At 46.9% G+C, this 16,205-nt stretch overlaps 1 protein-coding gene across 4 annotated transcripts in view; it reads right to left on the bottom strand.

The window, feature by feature from the left end:
* Window positions 1-16,182, bottom strand: part of SPSB3 (splA/ryanodine receptor domain and SOCS box containing 3) — an 18,684-nt gene extending 2,502 nt beyond the window's left edge. Inside the window, exons 1-6 of one of the 4 annotated variants that reach the window (XM_032765716.2) lie at window positions 16,113-16,182; window positions 8,458-8,606; window positions 6,163-6,340; window positions 3,838-4,025; window positions 1,124-1,226; window positions 181-306 (exon numbers count right to left, since the gene is read on the bottom strand). In XM_032765716.2, coding sequence (XP_032621607.1) covers window positions 181-306; window positions 1,124-1,226; window positions 3,838-4,025; window positions 6,163-6,340; window positions 8,458-8,586 — 724 coding nt within the window. In that variant the 5' untranslated portion in view covers window positions 8,587-8,606; window positions 16,113-16,182. Of the gene's footprint in view, window positions 1-180; window positions 307-1,123; window positions 1,227-3,837; window positions 4,026-6,162; window positions 6,341-8,457; window positions 8,607-12,791; window positions 12,894-15,889; window positions 16,081-16,112 lie in introns of those variants that run through there. The other 3 variants (XM_032765713.2, XM_032765715.2, XM_032765714.2) reach the window with 3 other exon arrangements.
* Window positions 16,183-16,205: the final 23 nt, after the last annotated feature.

Here is a 16,205-nt window from a genome sequence, read left to right as displayed (position 1 = left end):
CCACCCCAAACCGCACTTTGCCTCCAGCATTTATAATAGTGTTAAATATATTAAAAGTGCTTACAGTTGATAACGGGGGTCTCACTCAGAGGCTTGCTATGTGAAAGGGATCACCAGTGAGAACCACTGTGCTTAAGGGTGGGTTTGGCTGGATGAAGGCCACCTTGTCCCAACTCTTACCTATGCATTTCCTGTTTTTGAAGAAAGTGAGAGTTCCATGCCATGTGTCCAAATGAACCCCAATGATGGAGCCTTGGCCAAACCTTGAGGAGAAGTTCATTTTATCTCCCCTGTGATGGAGTAATCCTTAGACAAACAGACAGCAGATTAAGAAGCAATTCTATACTCTTTAGATCCATCCCATCCTCCACAATCTCCTCCTAGTTTGTAAAGACTGAAAGAGTCAGCCATTTAATTAAAAAACCCTGGATTTCCCCATGACCACCATTTGCTGCCCTCGACCCCAGAGCATGTGAAGGGTCTTTAGCAGCTCAGGAGACAGTCAATGGTGGAATACACTCTTGCCTCTAGATCCATGCTCAAGTATAGGCCAAACGTGTTAAAGTCTGAAAGTTATTGCCCCTCTGTGGTGTGACAGCCTAAGTGGAATGAGCTAGGTGTCTCTTAAGGCGGTGGGCAGGGAGCCTCATTGGCAGCCTCAGCCATGGAGCAAATACAGAAAAACAGAGATTGGACTTCCTTCACTCCTTTTTTAGGTTGATAAACTTTGGCGGGGGGGGGGGGGGGTTATGCTGTTATCTACAGAGGAGGTGGGGCATGGACAAAGTTCAGCCTCTAGGTCAGTCTATGTATCCAGTTAAGGGAGTTACTTCACTGTATTAAAGACTTGAAATGACAGAGGCAATCCTGATGGGAAAACAGCAACACTGGCAATATGCATAGATTCTCTCCACTGCCCAAAATGAAAGGCTGGCTGTTACCAGGAGTTTCAGTCCAAGTCCATTAGGGATATCAGAGCAGATTCACAGTCCAGGTGCCCATTTCAGTCTTATTCTCATCCCTCAGAGCACTTCCACAATTGCTAGGATTAGGTTTCTTCATATCCATGAGCCTTCCCCCACGAACTCTAAAGGCAGCAGTCCCCCTCCCTATCCTGCATTACCTGTGTATGAGAGTCCCCAGCTGTCTTCATCCTTGCCTAGCAGACTACAGAATGTGTGGCGGTACTTATCGAGATTCACATCTGAAGTCCCAATTCCCACCATCTGGACGGAGGTAGCCCATGCCGAAGAAGAAAACAAGATCTTTGTTTCTGCCATGGAACCACTCAGGGCATTAAGCACAGCATAGCAGTGAGACGCAATACAGGAGTGTGATGCTCGGTATCTTGGGGAAAGATCTTACACCCCCATGTTCATCTTTATAAAATGATTGTGTGGTATCCAATGCAAAGTTTGTCATGTTGGGTGTCTTCGGCAGGCTCATGATGCACTTAGCATTGCTCTTATAGTAATGTGATAGGTTATAACTTCGTGTATGGAGGTATGAGGCTGAAAATGTATCCTCATGGCTTAAAATAAGCCCAGGTAAAAACCCTCCAAGCGCAGAGAGGGAGTTCACACCTCATCAGGGCAGGTATGGGACAAACCCAGCCCAACCTCACAGGAACAAAGGACGCTGGCCTAGGCAGCAACAAAATAATCTGTCAGACTCTGAGTGAGTCACCAACCTTCCTTTGGTCAATCTGGGACTGCGATGAGGTAATGCTCACCTAACTCTGAAGGGGGCAACGCCAAGAGGGAAGAAAGGAGATGATAAAAGGGAGAGACATTTGCCATGCTCTTCCTCCCTCTCTCTTCCAACTTCACCTACAGACACTACACTAAGCAACTGAAGTGATGATCAAAGGGGAGAGCCTGGCTGAAGAGCAACCAGCCAGCCTGTGGTGAGAAGCATTAAGTTTGTAAGAGCACTGAAAGTGTTGAGATCAGCTTAGAACACGTTTTGCTTTTATTTCATTTGACCAAATCTGATTTGTTATGCTTTGACTTATCACTTAAAATCTATCCTTATAGTTAATAAATCTGTTTCTTTATTCTACCTGAAGCAGTGCGTTTGGTTTGAAGCGTGTCAGAGACTCCTCTTAGGATAACAAGCCTGGTGCATATCAATTTTTTGTTAAACTGACCAAATCATAAGCTTGCAGCATCCAGTGGGCATAACTCGACACTGCAAGACAGAGGTTCCTAGGGTTGTGTCTGGGACCAGAAATATTGGCTAGTGTCATTCGCTTGTAAGTAGCTGGGAGCAGCTTACACGCCAGAGGCTGTGTGCGAACAGCCCAGGAGTGGAGGCTCTCACAGCAGAGCAGGGTAAGGCTGGCTCCCAGAGTCAAGGATTGGAGTGACCTAGCAGATCACTGGTCCAGACAACACCAGAGGGAAGGTCACAAGGAGTTGCACCTTTGGGTCTCTCCCTCTGCTACTTTTATTAGCATGTCCCAGTAGGCTCCATCAGACTTTCTAGGCAAGTTACTGCGTTCTAGGAGTTTGCCCACCTCACTCAGGCAAAAATAGTAAACCAGGAGATGGTCACATCAAAAGCCAGCATTACAACTCCAAATGGGGATTGGAAAATGGTGATTGTTAGCTAAATACAGTAACTCCTCACTTAAGTCCTCCCACTTAACAGTGTTTCAAAGTTACATCGCTGCTCAATTAGGGAACATGCTCTTTTAAAGTTGTACAATCCTCCCTTATAACATCGTTTGGCTGCCTGCTCTGTCCACTGCTTGTAAGATTCTGCGGAAGAGCAGAGACTTTACAAGGGAGCATTGCACAAGTTCCTCTTCTCTGCCTCCTCTCCCTCCCAGCGTGCTACATCTCTGCTCCAGCCCCTCCCTCCCAGAAAGTCTTAGATCTTTCCAGGAGGTGGGGGGGAGGAGTGAGGATACGGCATGCTCCGGAGAGGAGATGGAGTTGGGGTGGGAAGAGGTGGGCCTGCAGTGGAGTGGGGACGGGAAGAGGCGGGCCTGCAGCACCCCGCAGCAAAGTCGGCACCTGTTCTTCTCCAGGGAAGCTGCTGCTGCGAAGGTGCTTCCTAGCGTCCTTGCTTGCAGAGGGCTGTGCCTGTGTGGTGTAAGCCTGGGGCACTTCCCAACCACAGTACAGTAAATAATACCTTTTGTCTGCCCCCCAAAAATTTCCTTGGAACCTAACCCCCCGCATTTACATGAAATCTTATGGGAAAATTAGATTCATTTAACATCATTTCACTTAAAGTTGCATTTTTCAGGAACATAACTACAACATTAAGTGAGGTGTTACTGTAGTAACTTCTTTATCTACATGCTTCAGTGCTGTTCCAGCATTCATCACACATTAGGAACTAGTCAGAAAAAGGTGCAGCTCTGACTGGACAGGAATCTGGCATTTTTCTGCATTCTGTCACTTCAAGCGCTGTCCAACAGGGCCCATCTCTCTATTTTGTCATGTTGAGACAAACACTGCTGACCTACAAATAATAATGTAACAAAAGGCATGAAAGACAGCCAGGAGATGTGGGTCCTATACATGACCTCCACTGACTGAGATCTCAAATAAGTCACCTAACTTCTTTGCTTCAGTCTAATTGAAGTTCTTGGGCTCAATATAGGGGTATTGTGGTGAAATTTAATGGCCTATGCCACACAGGTCAGAGCAGATGATCTAATGGTCCCTTCAGACATAAAACGGTTAGTTTCCCTGTCTGGTAGCTGAGGAGAATTCCAATTTTCGTGAAGTACTTTGAGAGCTATTGATGAGGCATGTACGTTCTGTTAAAAGCTCGTATATCTCTGTGCACCTACTTGTTCCTAAACAGCTTGTCTCAACATACCATGTCAGTGCCATAGACTGGCGAGGTCATCTTGATCTCCCAGAAGTGCTGCCCTTCTGCCAGCTCCTTGTTCCCACGGATAGCAGCAGTGCCACAGCTGTACTCTGTGTGGAAGTTCACTTTGCGGTTGTCACAGGTCAGCAGGGTTGCAGTTGATTTGTTCATATCATCCCACACCCACTCAAAGTCTGTTCAGAAGACAACAACATCTTTAGGAGATGAGGCTATACGAGACAGCACCAACCCAGAAACAGAACAGTTTAACAGCCTTTAAGATTTTTTAAATACCAAGCTGGGTTAGTTGAACAGTCAGCTTGTTTTCTGACTGGGGATGTCATGCCAGCGTGGTCCATCCTTAACCACATCTGTCACCATCAACAAACAATGGTTCTCCTTTGGAGGTCACATCAGAGCTCAGATATGAAAGCAACTTGTCTTACAACTGCAGTTACCCAACACTGTTGCATACATAACTGCTGTCAGTTAGCATGTGAGGTTGGGATGGAATCCAGGCCATGAATGAGACAGAGTAATGTTGCCTTCAGTGTTTATTATAAAAAGCAATGTCAATCTGAAAGACAAGCAAGAAACGACCAAGATGACACGTAAGCTGGGAAAATGAGAACTTAAGAGACTTCCTGAGCTGTCATAAATAGATAGCTAAGGGTTCATTGTTTCCTTCCTGTAAAGGGTTAACAAAGGAACCAAACACCTGACAGAGGACCAAGGAAACTGGGATTTTTCAAAGTCAGGGAGGGAATTTTGGGGTCTGAGGTCTTTGTCTGTCTCTCAGCATGAGAAGGTTCTTTCTATCTTCTAATCTTCTGTTCCAAATGTAAGTACAGGTAGAAAAACAATAAGGCTTTTATGTGATTTTGGTTGTATTTACATGTGGTGTAGCTGCTGGACTGTTTCAATTGGATATCTTTTTTAATCAGACTGTTTATTCATATTTTTCTTATAAGCATAGCCCTGTATTTGGTCCATCTTGATACAGAGACTATTTTGATTCTTTATTATAAAAAAAAAAAAGAAAAAAGAAACTTCTAGAGCTTGTTGAGTTTTCTCTCTGGTAGGCTAAGGAACGAAGTGGGAGGGAATTTCTTTGTGTTAATCTATGGAGGTGAAACTCTGCAGCACCAGGAATTGTGGAGAGGAGGAGAGTAGAATCTTTTCTGTTTCCTTGATTTGGGGTTTGTTCTTTGTGAATAAGGGAGAATGCTTCTTGGCTATGTGGATGTAAAGAGATTGCATAGTACTCCCAGGTTGCAGAGAGAAAGTCTGGGTGGCGAGAGCGAGGGGCGAAGGGAAGTGGGTGATTTCCCTTTGTTGTGAGACTCAGAGTCTGAGTCTTGGGGTCCCTCCAGGGAAAGTTTGGGGGACCAGAGCGAGGCAGGCACTGTAATTCCTGTCTGGTGGCAGCGAGATAAGATCCAAGTTGGTAATTAAGCTTGGAGTTTCATGCTAGGCACCCACATTTTGGACGCTAAGGTTCAGAATTGGGAAAGATGCTTATGATAAGAGCATCCTTGATTTTTGGAGAATCCCATTTTTACTCCCCTTGGGCTCATGAAATTACAGCCGGAGGATAAGCAGTGTGCTGGCTTCTCATTCCTCATCTATAAGCACCCCCACCATCTGGCTAGGCCCAGATTTTATCTAGCTCTCCTAATACACAATAAGCCTGATCTTCAATACTCCTTAATTCAGTACAATTAGCAAACTGGTCAGGTAGTGAGCTGAGTTTGATCCTCATTACATGTCCACTGCCCCACAGTTCAGACTACAGGTGTATGAACAGCAATGTGCACTGGATTACATTAATGTGAAGTAGGAACCATTTTGTTTGTATCTGCAGCATCCACATGGGGAGTTACAGCACGTTGGTGTGCACTGCTATTCACACCCCAGAAGTTCATGGCGGGGTAGTGCAGACAGGCCCTGGGATGTAAACATCAAGTTCAATTTCATTTGTGACCTAAGCCAGATTTGAAACCAGGCCCCCACAGGTGAGATCTGGTGCATTAACATCTTTAAAGTTCAGCCTGTGAATCATACAGGATTTAATATAATGATTATCTTCCCAGTTTCCCTACGGGGTATGTCATAAGAACAAAATAGCACCCCATGCAGGAATAGCACTGATTATATTTTCCCCACTAAGAATGCAGTGGTGATCCCGCTCCTCACGCTTCTCTATGGATGAGCAAGGGGCATCACCATCTGCATAACACGAGGGGAACTTGAAACATACAGGCAAAGAGAAAGCAGCACAGTTCAAACCCCAGAGGAATAGCAAAAGCAGTTTAAGAGCTGCTTCCTTACACTCATCCTCTTCACCGCACTGGCAGTCCTTGACGTGATGGATTGTGTGCAGACTGGAGCAGTAGGGAGTCTCATTCTGGTTCTCACAGTTGCAGTAGGACTCTCCTGTCACAGGAATGGCACTGGGGATGGAGGGCGAAAGGGAAGGAAACTCTGGCTCAGAGTCAGAGTCACTGTGCTGCCATGGAAAAGCAAAGGGACACTATCAGAAAGCTAAAATTTGAGGGCCATCCCATAACTCCAGCAGTGCTTTACAAAGCCATGGCTTGATACTCCTTGTATTACAGCAATACCCAAAGGTCTCAGCGGGTATATGCCCAAAAGAGCCCACACAGATGAGTGGATGGGGAAGGATGCAAAGTTCAAGCAAAGTGAAGGAGGCGGACAACAAGCACATTGCATTCCAGGTCTTGATTTTACAAAGGGAGAGCGAGGTTGGGCAGCTGAGGGATTGATGTGGAAAAAGGGGCTAGGATGCTACCAACAGTAGTACAGCAAGCAAGGGGGAAAATGTACAGTGCATTTCAGAAGTGAGGGAATGGTGGCTTCAAGCAGTAACTGCTGCCGCTCCTCTTGTGGAGGAGAGGACAACACTCCATGTTGGTGCCTGTCCTAGGGGACAGGTGATTAGAAGGCCTCATATACTTTCATTAAAAAGCTTTTGCTTAAAAGACATTTAGTTACAACAGCACTTAAACATTACTATCCCTATATGCTAGCAGATCAAACAGCTGAACTTAAACCGATTTCTTTTATGCAGTATTTGTATTTCAAGGTGCAGGGCCAGACTCTAATCTCAATGACTCTAGTAAATTACTCTAGATTTACACTGGTGTTAGATAATTAGCCCATTTTTCCTATGTATTCCTGCTCCATTGCCCAGATTGAATGTCATACTTCAAGGCTACAAGGACACTTGGAGATACTTGGATTTTGTACAACAATGGCTCATTTGTGCATGGCCCACTCAAGTGCTCTCCTCTCTTCAGCAAATTGTTTTGATGTTCAGGCCAAACATCTAGAAAGACACATTTCTGCCCTTTATTTTCCTCTTCTTTCCCCTCCACAGAAGTGGCTTTGCAAGGGAGTTTAGCCTGTATAACAGAGGTATCAAACACACGGCCTGCGGGGTTATTTTCTGTGGCCCACGAGCTCCTCGTGGCCCCCCACCTTCCCCCAGTGTTTACCTAGAGCGGCTCCAGCCTGATGTGCACCGGAGGAAGGGCAGGCTCCCTTCCTGCCTGGCCTGCCCTGTGCCGCTCCAGGAATCGGACAGAACATGGGGAATGGGGGGAAAAGGGTCTGTGTGTTGCTTTTGCTTCAGGCTGTGCCCCCAGCTGCTCCGATTAGCCACAGTTCCCCATTCCTCGCCAATGGGAGTTGCTGAGGGCGGTACCTGAAGCAACAGTAACACACAGACCCCTGTGCCTCTCCTCCCCCAGGTTCCAGCTGCTTCCCAGAGTGGCATGGGGGCGGGGTGGTGTGGGGCAGGCAGGGAGCCTGCCCTGCCCCCAGTGTGCACCAGGCCAGAGCTTGCCCCCCCCCGAACCCTTCCTGCAGCAGAACCCCTTACCGTGCCCTACACCCCTCCTGCACCCTGACCCCCTGCCGTGAGCCCCTGCTGCACCCACACCCCTCCTGCACCCCAACCCCGAGCCCTCTGCTGCACCCCAACCCCCTGCCGCACCTCTCACCCTAACTCCCTGCCCTGAGCCCCCGCCACACCCCTCCTGCACCCCCTGGGGGCAGAGCAGGGGTGGGAAGAGGTGGGGCAGTGGGGAGGTGTCAGTAATGCAGCCCTCGGGCCAATGTACTAGTCCTCAGGTGGCCCTTGTGGTCATTTGAGTTTGAGACCCCTGCTGTATAACTAGGAGTTGGGGGAAAGTAAGCTATTTTAAATGTATCCCTTCTTACATGGTTCTATTTCTTTTCCTGCTTCATTCCCACCTTCCAACTCTTCTACATCAATTTATACCAAGTGAGCCAAATTCAGAGGTGGTGTATCAAGGGGACTTGTAAGTTACAGGCTGGTAACTGGGTGAGAGTCCAAGTTCTCATAAAATACACCAGGGGCAGAAAGTAATTTGCATCAACTTAGATGCCCTATAAGCTTAGGCTACTAGCCTCCTGTCCAAATATGGCCCATTGTGCATGCTATTGCCACAATGGGCACCTAGCCCTCAAGCCACTAGTCACCTGCATTCTGGGAGGAGGAAAGGTTTCCTCAATGAGTGTTTAAAATATCCTCTTCTAAAGCATGTTTTAAACTTTGGAAGCCTTAATATTCCAATCTACCTGCCCATCAGAGTCATAGCTCCACCCATGGGCTCCAGAGGCCAAAGCTACCGCCCGTGCATCTGCTTCCCGGCGTACCCCACTCAGGACAAAGTGCCAGGCCCTGCTGTTGCGTGTGCGTCGTGCCATGGTGTTTTGAGACAGATAATCTGCAAAATGGAAAGGGAAGAAAATAAGATTACCTAGAGCAGCACAGTTAACTGAAAAGGATCTCTTTGTGCACCACCTCCTTCCAGTGATAGGTTTCCCCAACTCCTTACAGCTGTCATCAGGCTCCAGCCCCCTCTCCCGGCCACCTTGTGAATAGGTTTGGGATCGCCCAGGTCAGGTAAAACCTGGACCTTCACCACGACCTTATGAAACCATGCCTCACAAACTACTCTCTGGCTAGACTAGTAAGACACACACCTTTCATAGCTTGGTCAATGCTATACCTGTTGGTCAGCAGGGGTTGCTGCTGAGCAATACAAGCATAAACCTACTCTCAGGAGCCAAGCTCACCACCTCTGCAGAGCTCCCAGCCCAAATTAGCTGAAAGAAATACCAGGATTTACTTCACTTTGAACTGGGTTACCAGAAATACTCCTAGAAGCACAAAGGGGAGGTGGTGCCACCCTGCACTGGCATACAAGGGAGAACTGCTACTGGACGAACCACCCAACACCCTCACCTTTGTCCTGAAAAGAGATGAAGATCAGCAATAATTGACATGCAGGCACCTGTGGGTCCAGTAACTACACTGCGCATAGCCAAGTTCTGATGCTAAACTCTCCCATTCATAGCTGTCTATGGCATTGCCTCCTGGATCTACAGTCACTACACAAGTTGATCTGTGTGCGCCTGTCTGCTTATCTTTGACTAACTGACTATAATGGGAAGAGAAGATAAGATAGACCAATTTCTTGCTGTGCAGGGACAATGATCTTTTCAAGTATCAGGGGGAGCCGTGTTAGTCTGGATCTGTAAAAGCAGCAAAGAGTCCTGTGGCACCTTATAGACTAAAAGATGTATTGGAGCATGAGCTTTCGTGAGTGAATACCCACTTCGTCGGATGCAAATGATCTTTTCATCAGCTTGTCCTGAACAAAAACTTCTTGTGTTTTTCTGAATCCTAGCCAGCTGCATCTCAGAGACCAGGTTTGGGGAGGTTCTATTTCCCCCAGAGAGACCAGAACAAGTTTCTAGCTATTACATCAAAAACTCACATAAGGAAACAGAAGAGCCAATTCTTGCTGCTCTATCCCCTCCTTTCCCCCCTAGAATCTCCTTTCAGTACGTCATACACAAAAAAAACCCTCCCTCCTCCTCAGAGCTTTCCATCAGGGTTCCACACATCTTCCAAACATACCTTAAACCAGGGTTTCTCAAACTGGGGGTCAGGACCCCTCAAGGGGTTGTGAGGTCATTACACGGGGGGTTGCCAGCTGTCAGCCTCCATCCTAAACCCCATGTTTCCTCCAGCATTTATAATGAGGTGTTAAATATATAAAAACGTATTTTTAATTTATAAGGGGAGGGTCGCACTCAGAGGCTTGCTATGTGAAAGGAGTCACCAGTACAAAAATTTGAGAACCACTGCCTTAAACTCGCGTGCAAATCCCTCTAATTCTGAAAATGCCAAGTTCCCTCAGAGCAAACATGCTAGAGAGTGCCTTGTCCCACATGGCCCCACTGTTGAGGGGCTCTCCCTGGCCTATGCTGCTCTTAATTATCTTTTGCTAATGAAATAAAAAGGCACTGGCCTAAGCCTGACACTTTATCATTCACTGTACTCTCCTACATCAATTCTAAGAGAGAAAGATCCATCTCTTAGCCTCTTTAAGAGATCTGTGGACAGGGTGCTGCCTGTATACTGTACTGCCACAGACTCCTCAGTTTTGAGTTAGAGGAAAGGAGTAAAGAATAAGTGGTATTTATCAGCATTTTATGCAACACACACATCTGAGATTCATGTGATTTTCTGTTCTTCCCTATGACCCATTTCTGCCTCCTTGTGGGATGCCCAGAGATTTGGTTCAGAGCACTGCTGACAGTGAGGGAACTGAAAACTATTGCTCTAGATAATAGTTAGTCCTGACATGAGTGCAGGGGACTGGAGTAGATGACCTTGCAAAGTCCCTTCCAGTCCTGCAATTCTGTGAGTCTATTCCCAGCCCACCCCTTCTGAAATACACAGACACTCCGATTCCTCATTCTATTCCTAAAGCAGGAAAGAAAGTGCTGAATCACACACCAGCCCTACCCCAGAAGACCCTGCGGAAACCCTTATGGTATAATACCAGTTTCCTACTCTTTCCACACACACCTGATTTAGGAGCAGCTCATATGGATTTGGAATCTGTGACCAGAGTTCTAAATGGGAGGGGACACAGAGGTCAGTGTTTTATTCCTGAAAATCACTTCTAAGTGTAAATACCAGTTGTCATAAACAAATAGTAGGAGTTAACAAAACAGAAGTACTTTGTATCTCTTTTGACCGTAAAGGGTTAACAAGTTCAGTAAGCCTGGCTGTCACCCGACCAGAGGGCCAATCAGGGGACAGGATACTTTCAAATCTTGATGGAGGGAAGTTTCTGTGTGTGCTGTTTAGATTTGGTGTTTCTCTCTGGTTTTGAGAGTGACCAGATGCTGCAACAGTTTCTCTCAATCTCTCCGAAATACGACTCTTTTAACATTCAGCAATAGTAAGTCTAGGTAGATAACGGCAGTTAGGCTAGTTTGTTTTCTTTATTGCTAATGTGTATTTGGCTGGGAGGAGGTTTAATTTGTACTTGCTAACTTAGCTGGGGGTATTCCCAGTGTCTATAACTGAAAATCCTGTACCTAACATTTAAATTTAACAAAGATCATTTTACTGTTTTCTCTCTTTAATTAAAAAGCTTTTCTTGTTTAAAACCTGATTTTTTTTTTTTTTTATATTCTGGTGAGACCCCAGGGACTGGGTCTGGATCACCAGGAATGGTGGGGAAGAAGAGGGAGAGGGGGAGAGAGAGGTTAATTTTTCTCTCGTGTGTTAGGATTACTTCTCTCTCAGGAGAGGAGAGAGGAAGGTTGATTTCTCTCTCTCTTTGTGTTTACGGAGTTGAAGCTCTGAATCTTCCAGGGTACCCAGGAGGAAGCCTGGGAGAGGCAACGGTGGAGAAAGGGTTACTTTCTTGTGTTAAGATCAGACCGCATCTGGGTCTTTGGGGTTTCTGGGCAAGGTTTTGGGGGGACCAGAGTGTACCAGGCACTGGAATTCCTGGTTGGTGGCAGCGCTACAAGTACTAAGCTGGTAATTGAGCTTAGAGGAATTCATGCTGGTACCCCATCTTTTGGACGCTAAGGTTCAGGGTGGGGAATTATACCATGACACCAATCTGTTAACTTTTGCTGAGACCCATGCACATGTTCTGGCAGCAGTTAAGGGATTATCTGTGGAACATCACAAGATACACAGATATGTTCATTTAGGGCAGGTGGGGGAAGATACCATAGATAGTGCCAGTACTGACTCACCAGTATGAAGACCTCTGTTTCCTTGACACTTTTCAATAGATTTTATATCGGGTTCTTTTAGCAGTGGATAAAGATAAAATGCCCATACCAATTATTTTAGAATCAGCAGCAGCAGCCTTTGATACTACCAACCCCTGTAAGGATAGGCAGTCAGGCTCCAGTTGCTCCATTTGCCTGACAGGACCCAGATGACAGTACAGAGATTGCTCCTTCACTCCAAGGGCTCTCATGCTGGCGCCAAAGGATACTAATCTTGTAGCCCACCAGTTCAATCTGTACATTATCCTGCTAGTGAAGACAGTAAAATGTAGTACCATCAAGCTCTAAGGCCTGGTCTACACTTAAAAATTAGATCGACCAAGCTATGTTACTCAGAGCTGTGAAGAATTTTGCACCTCATGCAAAGTAGTTAGGTTGACTTAACCCCCTGTGTAGATACAGATAGGTCAATTGACGAATTCTTCCACCAACACAGCTGTGGAAAGGCAGATCAGTTACACTGATGGAAAAATCTCTTCCATTGATGTAGGAAGCTGTGTTGCTGTAGGGTAAACATACAGTAAGTCTCCACTTTTCAGACCTGGATGGTGCAGTTCTGCTTTACCAGGATCCAGCCAAGACTGGGGGCCAAAGAACTGGCTGAAGGTTAATTGGGATAAGACCAATAACAGTGATAAAATGGGGTGGGAGAAGTCAAAGGAAACAGCCCAGTACATCTTTGGTGCTCGGGGAAAAAAAATAAAAAAAATGTATTCCTCAACCAAAAGGGTAGTCTCATTATCAATAATTACTCGAACTATCTGCCACTCAAGTTTGCTATATTCTAGGAGTCTTACTTGGCGGCTGCTGCTGGGAGTTTCTTTTCATCTGTGCTTGGCCAGAGGTTGTGACTTTTCCCCATCAGCCACGAGATCTCAGCGCAGGGCACACACCTTTGTCACCAGCTGAATGACTAATACGGTTGCACCAATAAACTAAACTTTGGCAGACACATTCTGCACTATTTGGTTCCCAGCATCTCTTGCATGGAACATATCCCTAAGATTCAGAGGTCAGCCTGGCTCCTTAATGCACTCTGGGTGCAGTTTGACATGGGTTGGGTCCCAGATATTTTACACAATTCTCATTTTGCTTTAATCCAGCAGCTGAGATCAGCTGGGACAATTGAGCCAGTAGTCCTTGTGGTAATGCTTTCTGGAGCATGGGGTTCTTGAAGTGGAAGGAGGGGACTAAACTCAGAAACTGGCTTCCTTCCCTTGGGCTGAGGAGGCTGCATTTGATTGCCTTCCGGAGACTTTGCTATACTTCCTCTTACCCAGGATTTCGCAGACAAGGAAAGCAGAGGTGGGCAAGAGGGAGGGTTTCTTAGTGTCTTTCCCCCCACACCAGTTAACATTACAGAAGAACAGACCTGGCAAGAAAAGTACCTTAGAAAGGGGCATAAAAGAACACGTACCCTGGGGAGGAGTAGGAACATAGAAACGGAGATTGACTCAATCTGTACCTCTAGACTGACACCCAATCAGGTTCCTTTGAAGGAGGGAAGAATGAAGAGAATGTCCATATCCAAATGTGATTTACTTCTAGCCCAGGGAGACTGCAGGCAGCAGGAAGTACATGAGTCAGACAAAGCCGAATTATTGACAAAACCTCAAGAATCAGCTTAGTCTTTATTCAGCAGCTGACACTTGAGAACCAGTCTCCTTCCTTTCCATAAGTTATAATTGGATCTAACCTGTGATGGGGAAGAGAGACTAAGTCTCAGTCAGTGAGCAAAGATTAAAGGCCCAAACCTGCTGCGGCTGAGGTCAAGAAGTTTTGCCAGTGGTTCATGTGGGAACAGGATTGGACCCTAAATAGATTAATGGAAAACCTGCACCCAAGTTACTTGTCAAGCATCAGCAGAATGCCAAGTTGTTTAAACACTGCTACTACATAGGAAGAGCAGATGAGAGATCTCCAGGGGAGAATGGAGAAGATTCATTATTGGTGTCCAAGCTGATAAGTGTTAACTTGACACAAAAAAGCTAGTCTGATCTTACACATCAGAAGTGAAACCTGTTTGAAAGCAGAGCCTGTGAAAACAAGAAGAAAGATACTAGGGTAAGGCTAGAGGGCCAGTAACGCAGAGGCAAGGATTTAGCCCATAAGTGAAGGAGAACTGTGGAGGTAATACACCCCAAGGAGGTACACAAAGTTACTGGAGTGGGGTGATACTCCACAGGGAAGGGCAAAGTTTTACTTCCAGTGGAAGAGACTAAAAATAGTACTTGTAAACATACTGGACAACTCAATATATTTTAAGCCACTGTATAAAGCATTAAAAGCCATAGTCATAAAAAGAAATAAATAAGAACAATTTGAGGCATCTCAGAAGCAGAAGTGAACAGTAAACAGCACAAGACAGGTAAAGGTTAATACAGACTCAAGAGTGGCTATACTCAGTCATCTAGGAGGTAGGAAGAAAGGTTTAGACACATGCACAAAGGACTGAGACTGATTTCAGGGAGGAGAAAGTCCCATGGTTGAGGGCCCATCACAGCACAGGTCCATTCTCACACTGACCCAAGACAGTGGGATCACCACAAGCCAGGCACGCATGATCACAGATATCTGGGGCAGCACGAGGTCTGAGGAAGTCTAGAATGAAGCTTTAGCTGATTGCATGCAATGTGCCAAGGCCCAGAAGTACCAGTTTCCGGTCTATGTGGCACTTGATTGGCAGTTAACAAAAGATGACAGGATCAATGTAATATGATGATGGTTGCTCAGAGCAGCAAGCAAATTATCTCCTGCAATCTGCTCAGCAGGTAAGTGACAGAGCTACCCTGTCAGGAAGGAATTAGAATAACTGAGCTCATAGTCAGGAGAACTGGTGATGCTGCTGCTGCGAGGTCAGCATGGAATAAAGAAAGCAGCAGCCTGCACAACTACAAGAAACATATTCAACACACTGCAAGGGCAAAGAATGATGCCAGGCTGCAAAGTACCTCTGAGAAAGTTGCCCAAATGTGCAGGGACACTAAGGAAGAAAGAGCAGAAAGGTAGAACAATGACCCCTTCTACCTAGCTACACAGATTCTGTTCCCTCAGGATGCAAACAAGATAGCCACGGGGCTGCAGCTGGCAGAATCAGCCATTTGTCCAGGCTAGGGCTCTAACTGCAGAATTCCTGTGGCACAAGAGGGGGAGGGTGGTGTCACTAGTGTGCAACTGGCAGTCAAGCCTGTGGGTTTTAAGAGTGACTTTGCCTAGAGCTCTCAGGTACAGACCAGCACCACAGATGGCAATTCTGTACTCTTGAGGTTCTTACACCAGACTCATCTCTATGGTATCCAAGGCAACATGTCAATCCCTCAGTGATGACACAGAGACCAGCAGTACAGATTGGCTCCTGTCTGCTAGAGATGGCTAGGACCAGACCCGTTCCAGACACCACTCCACTCCCTTGTGCTCAAGGAAGCCCAGGCTGGCCAGAGAACACGACTGACCCCAATACAAACCCAGCAGGCATTCAGAGAACCAGGGACTGAGCCCATCCTAGAATCTACCCTGGCTATGCCAGGGGAGGGGAACAGGGGTGGCTAGCGAGCAGTATGGGGCTCCCCGTCGTCCCACACAGGACGAAGACTGACCCCACAGAGGGGAACAGGTTTTAAAGGCTGCAGATCCACTCCCCTTCCTTAAGCACACACACAATGTATTGCTCCTCCCATATAGCAGCCCTTTAACAGAGGACGGATCTCCCGCCCAGAAACAGGCTGCTGGCTCACTCTCCCTGCACAGACTCCCCGCCACCCAGGGACCGGCCGCAGCTTATCTCCCCGGCACAGATCCGCCTCCCCAGCCCGGGGACAGGTCGCAAATGCATCTCCCCCCGCGCTCTTCACAGATTCCCCCGCCCCGGAACAGGCCGCAGACTCATCCCCCCTACCTCTTACCTGCTCCGCAGCGCATACCACGACCCTGGCTCTCCTTCTGACCTACTTTTCCCCTCCCAGGATATAAACAATCCACGCTCCGCACCGCCCCTTCCGCGCCCATTGGCCGCTGTTCTGAGGGAGACGGGGTCTCGCCTCATCCGACATTCTCAGTTGGACCGTACTCCCCTCACTCACAGATCAGGGGTCGGGCATAAAATCATTAATTTCTCAAACCATTGGCCACGTGGGCTGTCAGTCCTCAGAGGGCTGTGCCATTGGAGGAAAGTTTCTAACGCGGCCACCGATACTCTTGACAGCGTGATCACG

This window comes from Chelonoidis abingdonii, chromosome 9 (assembly GCF_003597395.2).
Source record: "Chelonoidis abingdonii isolate Lonesome George chromosome 9, CheloAbing_2.0, whole genome shotgun sequence".
NCBI lineage: Eukaryota > Metazoa > Chordata > Testudines > Testudinidae > Chelonoidis > Chelonoidis abingdonii.
Note: the sequence above shows the minus strand (reverse complement) of the source record. Positions and strands in the feature narration are given on the sequence as shown.